Here is an 11,922-nt window from a genome sequence, read left to right on the forward strand (position 1 = left end):
GGGCCCATACGTATCTATGCTGATCTTCAAGCAAGCTTGATCAGCCCCCGGACTTCCCGTTAGCGTTAGTGCGGGTGTGCGGGTGACGGCCTCCTAGGTTCTTCGTGGCCCGCAGGCCGTCGCCGCTCTTGTCACAAACATACGCGTCTCTTTTCGCTGGGCTAGAGAACGAACCTCGCGCTGCAAAATGCATCGGCATTGCTCAAGTCGCCAATAGCACTCGTCGCCCTCTTGACTCAATCGAGCTCGCGCTCTTCTTCCTGTCCCTTCCCGCCGCCTTGCGACCGCCCGCGGCCCACGTGGCCCCTGTCGACGCCCTTCGTTTTACCAACACATTGCGAGCGAAGCCATCCACAAGGGCCGTGGCAGGCAACGACGGGAACACAAACCTCTCTAAACCCCTTCACGCGCATCGGACCACAGCAGATTGCTAGCCGAAAGAACGACAAGGCGGCGACGATACCCACGACCTGCTCCACCCCCGCAGTGCTGAACGAAATCTTCCCAACGTCGCCCCAACGTCGCTACCGAGCGCCGCGGTTGGAATCGTCGCTGCACCGCCGCATTTCATGGTGCGCATACGCCCTCATGGGGAAGAACTGTACGTCGCGGCCGCGTGATTCCATCATTGTGCCTCATGCTCCCGCCAGTTTCGCTTACAGGCCGTGGTTGGTGCAGCGCAATATGGTGTCATCCTCGACGCTGGTTCCTCGGGAACTCGCGTCTACGTTTACAAGTGGAAGCATCCAGCCCGGGCCATTAAGCATGCTTCCGTGGCAGAGGCGCACCGCCTGCCCAGGTTGAAGCTCAAGAAGAGCGAGAAGATTCATCCCGGTGTCTCCACGTTTGCCGAAGACGTCGCCTCCGTCGGTCCCGACCACCTCGAGTCCCTCATGAAGGTGGCCATCAGCGAGGTGCCTGCCGCGAAAATCCCCGAGACGCCAATCTTCCTCATGGCCACTGCGGGTGTCCGCTTCCTGCCAAGACTGCAGCAGACGGCGCTCCTACGAGGTATTTGCAGCTACTTGCGGGCCAGCACCGAGTTTCATCTCCCGGACTGCAAGTCGCACATCAAGGTCATATCGGGCGAAACGGAAGGCCTCTATGGCTGGATCGCAACCAACTACCTGCTTGGCGGATTCGACCATCCCGGCGAACACGCCCACGGCAAGAGTCACCACACCTACGGGTTCCTTGACATGGGCGGAGCTTCGGCGCAGATAGCCTTTGCGCCAAATACCACGGAGACCAGCAAGCACGCAAATGACTTGAAGCTGGTTCGGATGCGACACTTGGATGGATCACCGGAGGAGTACAAGGTGTTCACGGCTACCTGGCTCGGCTTCGGTGCCAACAAAGCCCGCACTCGATATATCGAAAGCCTTCAGGACAGTTACGACAACTCCGACAAGACGCAAGAACTTCCAGATCCATGCATGCCACGCGGGCTGCGTACAACGCTGAGCGGGGAGCCGGCGGTTGACAGCAAGACAGCCCATGGACAAGTCCTGGTTGGGACCGGGGCGTTTGACGAGTGCCTGCGCAAGACATTTCCGCTCCTCCGGAAAGACGCGCCCTGCGAAGATCATCCGTGTCTGCTCAACGGCCAGCATGTTCCAGTCATCGATTTCGACGTCAATCACTTTGTCGGCGTTTCCGAATACTGGCACGCCACCCATGGCGTGTTCGGCAAAGAGAACACTGTGTATGATATCGCCGTGTATCAGCGCGCAGTCCTGGACTTTTGCAATCGTGACTGGTCTGCCATCGAAGCGGATCTGAAGAAGAAAAATAAAAAGCTGGAGCGGAAAACGCAAACGGCACGCGAGGCGTGTTTCAAGGCCTCTTGGCTAATCAACGTGCTCCATGACGGCATAGGTATTCCCCGAGTCACCTTGGAAGGCACCCCCAGTACAGACATCAATGCGACCAAAGATGCAGTGGGAACGGCCAAGGGCAAAGGATTCCTCGACCCCTTTCAGCCAGTTGACAAGATTGAAGGTGTCGAGGTCAGCTGGACTCTCGGCAAAATGGTTCTCTATGCTGCCGGTCAGATTCCTCCCAACGAATCATCCTCTTTCCCAGTAGGATTTGGGAGTAACGTGGGATCGGGTACACCGTCCGACTTCGAGCACGCCGGTTCCATACCCCTGCTACCGCCCAGTCCCAACGACACGGACGACGATGGGCCTGTCATGGCGCCGAGCAAATCCACGTCGGGTCTCTTGGCGCTGATATTACTGCTGCTCCTGGCTGCCTTTTTGCTGAGGAGACCGGAGTGGCGAAGACGGCTGGCGGGCATGATCCGTCGGCAGCGGCGTTCCGGCGCCGGACGCAAACCTGCCCGAGGGGTCCCTTCCTTCGTGAACAAGCTCCTGGGGCGCAATTCAACGGCGTACGAACGCATCGTGGAAGAGGCAGACGTGGCTGACCTGGAACTGGGAGACGTAGACTCTGAGGATCACGACTATTCGGACGGCAGCGACAGCTCACGGGCTGGCTCCCGCCCCGTCGTGCAACCCCCCAGGCTGAACCTTGACCGATCGGAGGATCTTCAGCCGCCATCGGAGATGGATAGGAACGGACTTGTAATCCGCACCGAGAGCCGTGAGAGGCTCGCTCCAACGCTCCAAATGCTCAACGCGGGCCGGCGCAGTAGGGTTGGCAGCCCGACCCGGTTGAAGAGCCCTCTGATGACGCCGCGTGAAGACCTGTGATGGCCGCAGTCCGTCACGCGAGACATGATGCGGGGTAGTAGGCCGGACATGTCAGGACATGGCTGCCTTTATTCCTCGTGATTGAGTTGCTTCTCTCTTGATTGCACTATGCAGGGCGAGAGATCGGGTGAATTACAGTGTTGGGGCACGCGGCGTCTTTGGTTGGGAACGTATGAGTCGGAAGATGCTTCAAAGGCATGAGCGGGTGATATTTCGTCGAAGCTAGTAGTTGAATTGAAGATGTAATTGAGAGGCAGGAAAGAGCAAAAGAAACCTAGTCCCTGCAGCAACGCCGAGAGAAGTCAGGTCGATGGTCGGCAGGAAATGACTGGCAGGGGCTGCTTTTCAGTCCGACTGCTTCTCGAGGAAGCTCGGGTCGGACCGGACACGGGACTCGAACTTGCGCCACCAATCCTCAAAGGCCTTGAGAGGCACAACTTGGGCGCCGCCGGGGCCAGCAGAACCACTGAAGCTGGCGAGGAAATTGAAGGCGTTCTGGATGATGCGCTGGGCAAGCACAATGGTCGTGGGCTGAGTCGGCGAAGGCTGGCCGGCGAGAGCCTTATTACCGGCGAGCTCTTGCAGGCGCTTGCTGACGGCGTCGGCCGGCTCGACGGAAACTCCAATGACAAGCCCGCCTGCGCCGACGTCCACCCCGGCGCCGACTTTGAACACGGCGCTCTCCTTGCCCGGGCCGATGGCGCCGAGGAACCGAAACGGGGGATTTTCTCCGCGGCGAGCGGCGGTGTCGACGTCGTTGGCGGTGGCGAGGTAGATGGCGGCGGCGGTGTCGTCGGGCAGGGCGACGCCTGGGAGAAGAAAGACGACGACGTGGGAAAAGTGCCTGGCGGCAGGCAGGGCGTAGAGGAACGAGGCCTGGGCCGGCGTCGCGGTCGGCTCCGTGATGAGCGGCTGGCCGGCCGGGACGATGCCGAAGAGGGGGGACATCATTGGGTTGTTTGTGGTGGGTTCCCCTCTGCAGGCTTGCACCTCTTGTCTCCAACTAACTCACCGCTTCTGTCCTTGACGTGTATATCTGCTGGGCCGCGGGGTTACAGCCCGTGGAGGTGGGGAAACAATGCGAGTGCCCGAAGGGTGAGTTCACACCAAGCAACTGCGCAGCCGATTTTTTTATGGAGGGTAAATATGCATCCTCGAAAGTGTTCCCGTAGAATCCACGAGCAGCAAGTAGGTATCCGGTAGTAGCCTTCAAACCAGCCGTTCATGTTAAGATGAACATGCTTGGAAATGGTCGTTCCTACACTTTGAATATTGAAAGGCTTCACCACTGGCTGGAAATACCCAGATATACTACGGCTTTAACCTTTATTCTTATCTTTATTTCGACAACGACGGAAAAGCTGGGTTGCCCCCCGTCGTGGTCTGGAGAAGCTCCCGGGTAGGTGGGCACTGGCGCGTGTCGGGAGTGGGAGGGGGGAGAGGGGGAGGAGGCACCTGCACGCCCTGCAACCACCCGCCTTTCCTCACTGTTATCTGCCCTCCCAGCTCATCCAACCCTCCAAATAGCTGCCCCGGCCCTCACTGTCCGAGGCCTCAGCATAGGTACGGCTCCCCAGCAAAGGCGGAAACCAAGGGCTTCTACTCGCATCACCTGGCACCCGCCCGACCCACCACCCCTCCCACGCCCTCTGACGAGACCCGAAGAGCATGGCCGACGCCGTGGCCCAGACACCTCCCGCCCTCCACGCGCCGTCGGACAAGGAGAGGAAGTATGATCGTCAGTTGAGGCTCTGGGCAGCCTCGGGCCAGGCCGCCCTCGAGTCCGCCAACATCCTCCTCGTCAACTCTGGCTGCGGCACGGTTGGCGTCGAGACGCTCAAGAACCTCGTGCTCCCTGGTTTGTTTACCGCACCGTCGACGAGTCCCATCCTGGCTCGCCAACTAAGATGGGCGTGCAGGCATCGGCCGCTTCACCATCGCCGATGAGGCCGTAGTCGGTGATGGCGACCTCGGCGTCAACTTCTTCCTCGACGAATCTTGTCGGGGTAAGTCGCGTGCACGGTGCTGCACACGCCTTCTGCAGGAGCTCAACCCAGAAGTCAGCGGTGACTGGCATCCCAAGTCCGACGTGGGTTTTCCCAACTGCTACTCAGCGCCCCCAATGCCCGACCTGTGCGCACGTCGAAGCTGGTGGCTGGTACCTAACCGGGAACTGCCAGTCTCCTATGCACCTACGAGGCCTACTTGACTCGTCGGATGCATTCACAATCATCCTGTATACGCTGCCCCTGAAGATGGATCAAGTCGACATCCTCACGGCGTACGCTCGAGAACATCACATCCCGCTGATTGCCGTCCACTCCGTGGGCTTCTACTCATACTTCAGCACTCGCCTACCTGGCACATTCCCCGTCGTCGAAACACATCCCGAGGAGGCTGCCAACGCTGATCTGAGACTCCTCAACCCTTGGCCAGAGCTGGCCGAATTTGCGAGTGACATGACCAGGGACATGGACAGCCTCGACGACCATGACCACGGCCACTTACCGCTGGTTGTCATCCTGCTTCACTATTTGTCCGTATGGAGGAAGAGTCATGGCAATTTCAATCCCACATCGTACGAAGACAAGGTTGCATTTCGTGGCTTGATTGCAGAAGCCATGCGGAGAAACAACCCCGAGGGAGGCGAGGAGAACTTCGACGAGGCCGTCGCCGCTGTCATGAAGCTCGTCACCTCGCATCCTCTACCCGGCTCATTGCGGCAAGTATTCGACCACCGAGACCAGTCCGAGGTAAGCATGTGCGCAGTGATGGACATCTTTGCTGGACGAGGCTGATTCTCCTCGCCAGGACCAGTGCCAGTCCACTTTCTGGACCATTGCCCAAGCCGTCAAGCAATTCTACGAAAAATACCAAGAGCTACCCCTAGCAGGCGCTCTCCCCGACATGAAGGCCAAATCGGACGTCTATGTCAAGCTCCAGTGCCTTTACAAGGACAAGGCTCGTCGAGATGCTCTTCAAGTATTTGCCACAGTGCGTGCGATGACGGGCGGAGATCAAGTTGAACTTACCGAGGTGGAGCTCTTTTGCAAGAACGCGAGGTTCATCAAGCTTGTCAACGCGGTCGAGGGGCCCAGCATGGAGCAGGTGATTGGTAAGCGACGGATTCCAACAAAAGCAAGCTGCTTCCAGTCGAGGGCCGTGGCTGACTGCAGGACGTCCACAGAGAGCGAGCTTGCCAACGACGAAGCTGCGGCCATTCCTGGTGTCGAGATGCCAAGGTCCCTGATGCCCCTTTACATGGCCCTGACTGCCACATCAAACGTTGCGACTGCCACGGCGGAGGAGATTGTTGCTTCCATTGCCCAGCGAGCACCAGCCCTTGCTAAGAACGACAGGGTTGCGCAGGTGGCCGAGGAGGTGTCGAGAGCTGCCGGCGGGGAGTTGCACAATATCTCAGCGATGACGGGGGGCATGGTGGCACAGGAAGTGATCAAGGTCATCACTAGACAATACATCCCCATCGAAAATACGTGTGTATTGGATGGTATAGAAAGTCGATGCCAGGTTCTCCGTCTGTGAGAAGGCGACAAGGGAGGGCCAAGCGAGAAGAGGAGTTTCTGGCATGTGTGCTTGCAAAATGCGACGGAAACCCGGGACGTTTCTTCTCTTGCAAGAGGAGAAGCAGTCAACAAAAAGAGCCAATTTTGCTCCATTTCTGCGGCGCTGCCAGTATCCGTCCATGGCCTCGCACGCGGCTCGGCTAGCTGCTTGTTTGCTGTCGGTGTTCCTGGCAGCCAATGAGGCCCTGGTTGGCGAGCGAAATATGTGCAGGGAGTCCCACAGTCATTTGCCAAGGTGGTACGGATATCGGGGCCTCATGCGCTCAAGGGGGAGTCTGGAGTCTGTACTCTACAATGCAAGCAACCTAGATGGACACAAAACTCGGCTGGGTTGCAAGGGCCCGGAAGGTGAAGCCTCTGGGCGAGGCAGGCGGGTAAGCACAGTAAAAATATGTCATCACGCGCGGGCCAGCCTGGAGCTCGAGGGTGCTACACATGCCAATACATGACCCTTTTCTTCACTGGCCTCGACCTTGACGACGCTGAAGCTGCAAACCGGCTTGCCGGCACACGCATCTCCGTACTTGCCGGTGTGTGCATACATAACTTACATGCTCCTGACCTGCTCCAACTGACTTTTTGTACCCCAGCCTCGAGGTTGCATGGGGTTGGCTCTGGCCTGTTGTGCCATGCCGCTGCCCCCCGTTTCCATGCAGTGCCTCGCCTGGCTGCCGTGAGCTTGTTTGCAAACAGTCGCTGCCCTGGTCCTCGGCCAAGCGGCCAGGACTAGGACTGCTCGTCCGAGAGTCTTGGGGAGGAGAATGGAGAATGCACACGGGTGTGGGAGTCGTCTACCGCCGGGGCCGGCAAACAAAGGCGCCTTGAAGCTCGGGCGAGGGATTCCGGGATCTCGTCGTGCCTCTTACTCGGACGGATCCTCGTTTAGCCGGCTGACCCCCCTTGTGCGTCCGAGCCGGGCCACATGCCATACCCAGGCCACCAAGACTCGGCCGGCCACGACGATGGCGCTCTCTCCCCTTCCTCATCCGCTGCCCTGCATCCTCATCCGCCCGCCTGTCCACCAATTGAACGGCGCCTGTTCGAGTACTGTACAGCAGCGGCGGCGGCGGCGGCGGCGGCGGCATGTCATATAAGGTTGGGCGCAGGCAGAGGCAGCAGGACTAGGTACACACGTGCATGTGTCGACGCCAACCTCGGGGATGCCGACCTCTGGCGCTTCCACTTCTGCTTCATCATTGCCTCCCCAAGTCGTATCTACCTGCCTTGGGACCGCCAACGCACTGCAGGCTAGACAGGCTGACGGACGAGTGCTGCTGTGGTCCATGAGAGACGAAGGACATAAGCTCTCTCGAGGCAAAGCTTTCCGAGGTGAGGGGGCCCGACCCGTTGAATTTGCCGTCAGCCCGCTAAGCGACTGCTGCCTCTCCCAAGACAAGGTGACTGAAGCCTGGACTTACGCTTGCCTTGGTCAAGGTAGGTGCTAACTGCTAACTAGCTCGGGGCCAAGGTCAGGCAGGAGGGCGGCAGGAGGAGGAAGCCCAGGGAACTGGAGCAGGCGGCACCTCGACAGCGAGGCTGCCTGCCTCGAGACGTCTTGCTCGCCCGCGTCGGTACCTGGAAGACGCTGGTGTGGGTGGTGTGGAGGGAGGTACTCGGCCTCCTTGGCCTCTTGTCCATTCACCCGCTCCTCTGGGCCAGATGCAGCCCTGCTGCTGCTGTGAAAGACGACGAGACGAGACGACACCATCGGCCCTGAGCAGGCCCGCCTCCCCCCACCTACTCACCACGACGGTCCATCCGCGCTTCTCACAGACGCAGTCACTCGGCTCCGTCATTACCGCTGCCCGACCTCCGTTTGCCTGTCCCTTGCCCGCCTATCCAACCTTGCGCTGCGCTCTCGCCCCCGTCATATCCTGCTTCGCCTCGCCCCCTTGTCCCTCACCCTCACCTTCGCCGTCCTATATCCAACCCTCCTGTTCTTCTTGTCTTCCTCTCTCCGGGACTCCGGCCTTGCGTCCCCCCGTCTGCCACGACCGAGCACGACTGCAAGAGCCGCTCACACCTCGAGACGTGCGGCATCAACTGCCGCGGGATTTCTCGTCTGCCGCCGCCGCAACTGTCCTGGGCGGTTGTACATAAGACGCTCCCTCTCACGATCCGCAGCCCTGTGCGCAGTGAATGGCCCAGCATGGAAAAGCCCGAGGCCCAGAGCACTCGACCGGAAGACGACCAACCCCCTGGCTTTGAAAGCTCCACACGTCCAGCCATGAAAGGACCTGCGATGCCGCTCTGGCGCTTCTGGCTGCTCAGTCTTGGGTAAAGCTTCTTGCACTACCCCGTTTGCAAAAGACAGGCTGACCGTGCCTCTACCATGGCTTACACAGTGTTTGCCTCGGCCTGTTCCTGTCCATGATTGATTCCACCATTGTGGCGACCAGCCTCTACACAATCGGGGCCGAGTTCCGCACCGTGGATTCCGTCAACTGGGTTGCCTTGGCCTACACCCTGGCCTATCTCGGCTGCGCCGTTACCTTTGCCAGCTTCTCCGATGTCATCGGGAGGCGCAATGCCTTCGTTGTCGCCTACGTCATCTTCTTTTCCTTCTCTCTCGCATGCGGTTTCGCTCGAAACTTACCTCAGTTGATCGCTTTCCGGGCCTTTCAGGGCATCGGTGGTTCTGGTTTGCTCTCACCTCCCTTCCCCAACAGCCCAACAGGGTTGCCTTGACGTCGCAAGTTGCTAATGCCGCCGATGCAGGACTCTACTCGCTCACCATGATCATATTGCCCGAGGTCTGTCCCTATCAACTTCGACAGTACATCGGGAGCATCGTGGGCCTGGTCATTGCCGGCTCTGGGGCCCTGGGGCCCGTCTTGGGGGGGCTTCTGACGCACTACGGAAGCTGGCGATGGGTTTTCTGGATCAAGCATGTACCTCCACAAGACTACCATGGACGAGGCTAACCAATGCCAGTGGACCCATCGGATTCGTCTCCCTATCCATTTTCCTAGGCACGTGGCCCAAGGTAGACCAACTGCCCGCCATCCAACGGCGCGCCGGCAAGGACTTTGATTATGCCGGCTCATTCCTGGTCATTGCAGCCTCCGTCCTCGTGGTATACGCATTTCAGATTGCCGGAGAGGTAACAGAGAGCGTCTGGGGAAATGCCATATTCATTGCGCCTCTCGCGGCCGGTGTCGTGGGATGGATTGCGCTACTCACCTGGGAGCACGTGGTTGAGACTCGACTTGACCAGCGATTTGCGCCGGCATTTCCCATCAGTCTCTTCCGGAACAGAGCATATGCGGCTGGTGCTGCGTCGACGCTGTTTCTAGGCTACCCCTATCTGCTCCTCATATACTCGTTCCCTCTCAGGGCACAGGTAGTGAGTGGAAAGAGCGCCCTTGTAGCGGGAATCATGTTACTGCCTATGCTGGGTACATCGGCCTTGGGAAGCGCGATTAGCGGCAAGGTCAACAGTAAGAGAAACTTTCTCTGGGAGACTCTGCTTGTTGGAGCCACTCTCATGACTCTCGGCTCGGGGCTTTTGACGACCATTTCTGGAGCCAAGGACGACTCAAAGGCGCTGGGATTCCTGACCTTCTCTGGGCTCGGATTCGGGCTCTCGACTGCAGCGGCAACCATACTCGTCACCGTGGAGGCTCCTGCTCGCGAACAAGGTATGACTGCTTCACACCGGTGTGGTAGCCATGCGTGTTGACACCATCTACAGCAGCCGCACAGGGAATCTTGGCTCAGCTACGAGTTTTGGGGGGCAGCTTGGGAATATCTACCTCGACAATATTCGTACACGCCGAGGCCAGGAAATACTTGACTGGCATCCTGACCGAGCGCGAAAGAGTCATGCTGGGGCGAGATGGGTATCCCCTGTCAAACGAGCAATGGGAGGCAATTCATCTTGCTTACTCGGAAGCTTTTCGGAAAGGAATGGTTGCTGCGGCCGCGGTCTCTGGAGCTGCCGTCCTCTTGACGTTGGGTGGATATCGACGTAGCCGGCAAGGCTTCGAGGATCAACGACAAGCTCCAGTGCAGGCAGACGGGTCGAATGAAGCATATGAGACGGGCACGAGAGAGCGCGACGTTGCTCAGATCGCGTAATGTCGGCATAGGCAGGTGATTACCAGCACGGACGAGCAAGCCGGTCACGGTTGCTAGTTGATATTTCAGGCAGCGTCGAGGGACGATTGCCAAGTTCGGTGACGACGGAGGGGTGGCATCTTTTGCTTTCCAAAAGCTTGCTTGGGATGGTCATGGCCATGAAGAGTCTGGTTTCCATCTATTCATTTGTGCATCGTTTAGCGAGGCGAGGGGGAGCGGCGCAAGGCAAGGCAAGGGGAGGAGAGGGCCGGAGGGCAACCGCGAATACCACGGAGCAGGATACAGACATTGCCTTGAGTTAGAGGTTAGACAGCTCACAGTGACGCGACACGAGATTGAACCATAATAGTACGCCATGCTAGATTGGTAGTTATGAGTCGGTTAGTTATCCCAGTCGCCCAGCCCGGCCCGCGGATGTAAGCCTGTGTTTGAGACGCTGCGCCAGCAAACTCGATCAATTGACAACATAAAAGCAATTCAACTGCAGAGCTATGCCTCTTGTCCAACAAGGTCCCGTGTGAGTTGCATGATGGACGACGCCATCGAGCCCAGCCAGGGCTACACACTTTTGCGGCGTCGGACGAGGATCTGCGACGGATTGACAGGGGTCCATCGGTGTGCACGTCACGGAGTCCCTTCTTTCTTCTTATTCTTCAACATGTCCGTCTTGGGGTGCTTTTTGGGCCAACTGGGAAATCCTTGCCCGACTTGCTTGCTCATCTTCTCGGCGTTGTAATAGGCCCTGTTGCCGTCGACGGGCTGGACCATCTTCGGGTTCGGAAAGATAACACCCTTGCGCTCCGTCGCGAAGTAGGGGTCCCGGCGCTGTCCGGGGCAGTCGATGATGTACAGGTTGCGCTTGTACCGCTCCGAGGCGACGTCGGTCAGGTCCCGAATCCTCTTCATGACATTGTCGAAGGACAACTCCAAGTACTCGTTGAAGAAGAGGGTGGCGTCGCCCCAGTTGCCCTTGACGTAGTTGAAGCGCCACTCGGCCATGGGGATGCCCCAGAAGCGGGCCTCGAGGTCCTTGCCGTCGCGGCCGAACCAGGCGCCGCCCATGTCGAACCATTTGGTCCCCATGGACCGGCACCGGATCCACATGAAGTTGCGCGCGTAGTACTCCTCGCGCGTCAGCTGCCGCGTGAAGAGCTCGGCCGTCTTGTTGAGCGTCGCCCCGAGCTGGGCGCAGCGCCGCGCCCGGGTGCTCGAGTTGCCGTCCGCGCCCGGGGCGTCCAGGACCGTGTCGAGGCTCATGTTGAAGGCCATGTCGCGGCGGCGGCCACCGGTTCCAGCGACCGTCGCCAGCAGGGCCATGGTCGAAAGCACGTATATGGAGAGTATCTTGACCCAGCTAACCATCTTGGCCTTTCTCCTCTTCTCTCCTGCTTTCTTTTTGCGACAAAGTTTTTTTGGAAATAAATGAGACCGGGAGGAGGAGACGTCTTCAGGATGCCAGGCAGACACTTCGAGGCCTTAAATACCCGAATCAAGGCTTCGAGACGAGGGTGGCGAGGGTGGCTTGGGCTCAAGAGGCATCT

The 11,922-nt window shown here is 58.9% G+C and overlaps 5 protein-coding genes across 5 annotated transcripts; 3 read left to right on the plus strand and 2 right to left on the minus strand.

Moving 5' to 3' along the window:
• Positions 1-569: 569 nt before the first annotated feature.
• On the plus strand, positions 570-2,717 carry HRG_08475 (GDA1/CD39 (nucleoside phosphatase) family domain-containing protein; the record flags this gene model as incomplete). Its single annotated transcript, XM_044866946.1, has 3 exons — positions 570-572; positions 651-2,009; positions 2,055-2,717. 3 exons carry the CDS (start codon positions 570-572, stop codon positions 2,715-2,717), a joined length of 2,025 nt encoding a protein of 674 aa, XP_044717833.1.
• A 345-nt stretch (positions 2,718-3,062) lies between these two features.
• On the minus strand, positions 3,063-3,668 carry HRG_08476 (uncharacterized protein; the record flags this gene model as incomplete). The annotated part of the gene is made up of 1 exon (XM_044866947.1): positions 3,063-3,668. The coding sequence occupies one exon, from the start codon at positions 3,666-3,668 to the stop codon at positions 3,063-3,065; it is 606 nt and encodes a 201-aa protein (XP_044717834.1).
• Positions 3,669-4,385: 717 nt separating this feature from the next.
• HRG_08477 (thiF family domain-containing protein) lies at positions 4,386-6,260 on the plus strand (the record flags this gene model as incomplete). The annotated part of the gene is made up of 5 exons (XM_044866948.1): positions 4,386-4,575; positions 4,637-4,806; positions 4,898-5,470; positions 5,529-5,832; positions 5,905-6,260. 5 exons carry the CDS (start codon positions 4,386-4,388, stop codon positions 6,258-6,260), a joined length of 1,593 nt encoding a protein of 530 aa, XP_044717835.1.
• Positions 6,261-8,528: 2,268 nt separating this feature from the next.
• Positions 8,529-10,381, plus strand: HRG_08478 (major facilitator superfamily domain-containing protein; the record flags this gene model as incomplete). The annotated part of the gene is made up of 5 exons (XM_044866949.1): positions 8,529-8,578; positions 8,647-8,942; positions 9,020-9,188; positions 9,236-9,942; positions 9,996-10,381. The coding sequence occupies 5 exons, from the start codon at positions 8,529-8,531 to the stop codon at positions 10,379-10,381; spliced, it is 1,608 nt and encodes a 535-aa protein (XP_044717836.1).
• Positions 10,382-11,005: 624 nt separating this feature from the next.
• HRG_08479 (uncharacterized protein) lies at positions 11,006-11,743 on the minus strand (the record flags this gene model as incomplete). The annotated part of the gene is made up of 1 exon (XM_044866950.1): positions 11,006-11,743. The coding sequence occupies one exon, from the start codon at positions 11,741-11,743 to the stop codon at positions 11,006-11,008; it is 738 nt and encodes a 245-aa protein (XP_044717837.1).
• Positions 11,744-11,922: the final 179 nt, after the last annotated feature.

This window comes from Hirsutella rhossiliensis (genome assembly GCF_020360975.1).
Source record: "Hirsutella rhossiliensis strain HR02 chromosome Unknown scaffold00010, whole genome shotgun sequence".
Lineage (NCBI taxonomy): Eukaryota > Fungi > Ascomycota > Sordariomycetes > Hypocreales > Ophiocordycipitaceae > Hirsutella > Hirsutella rhossiliensis.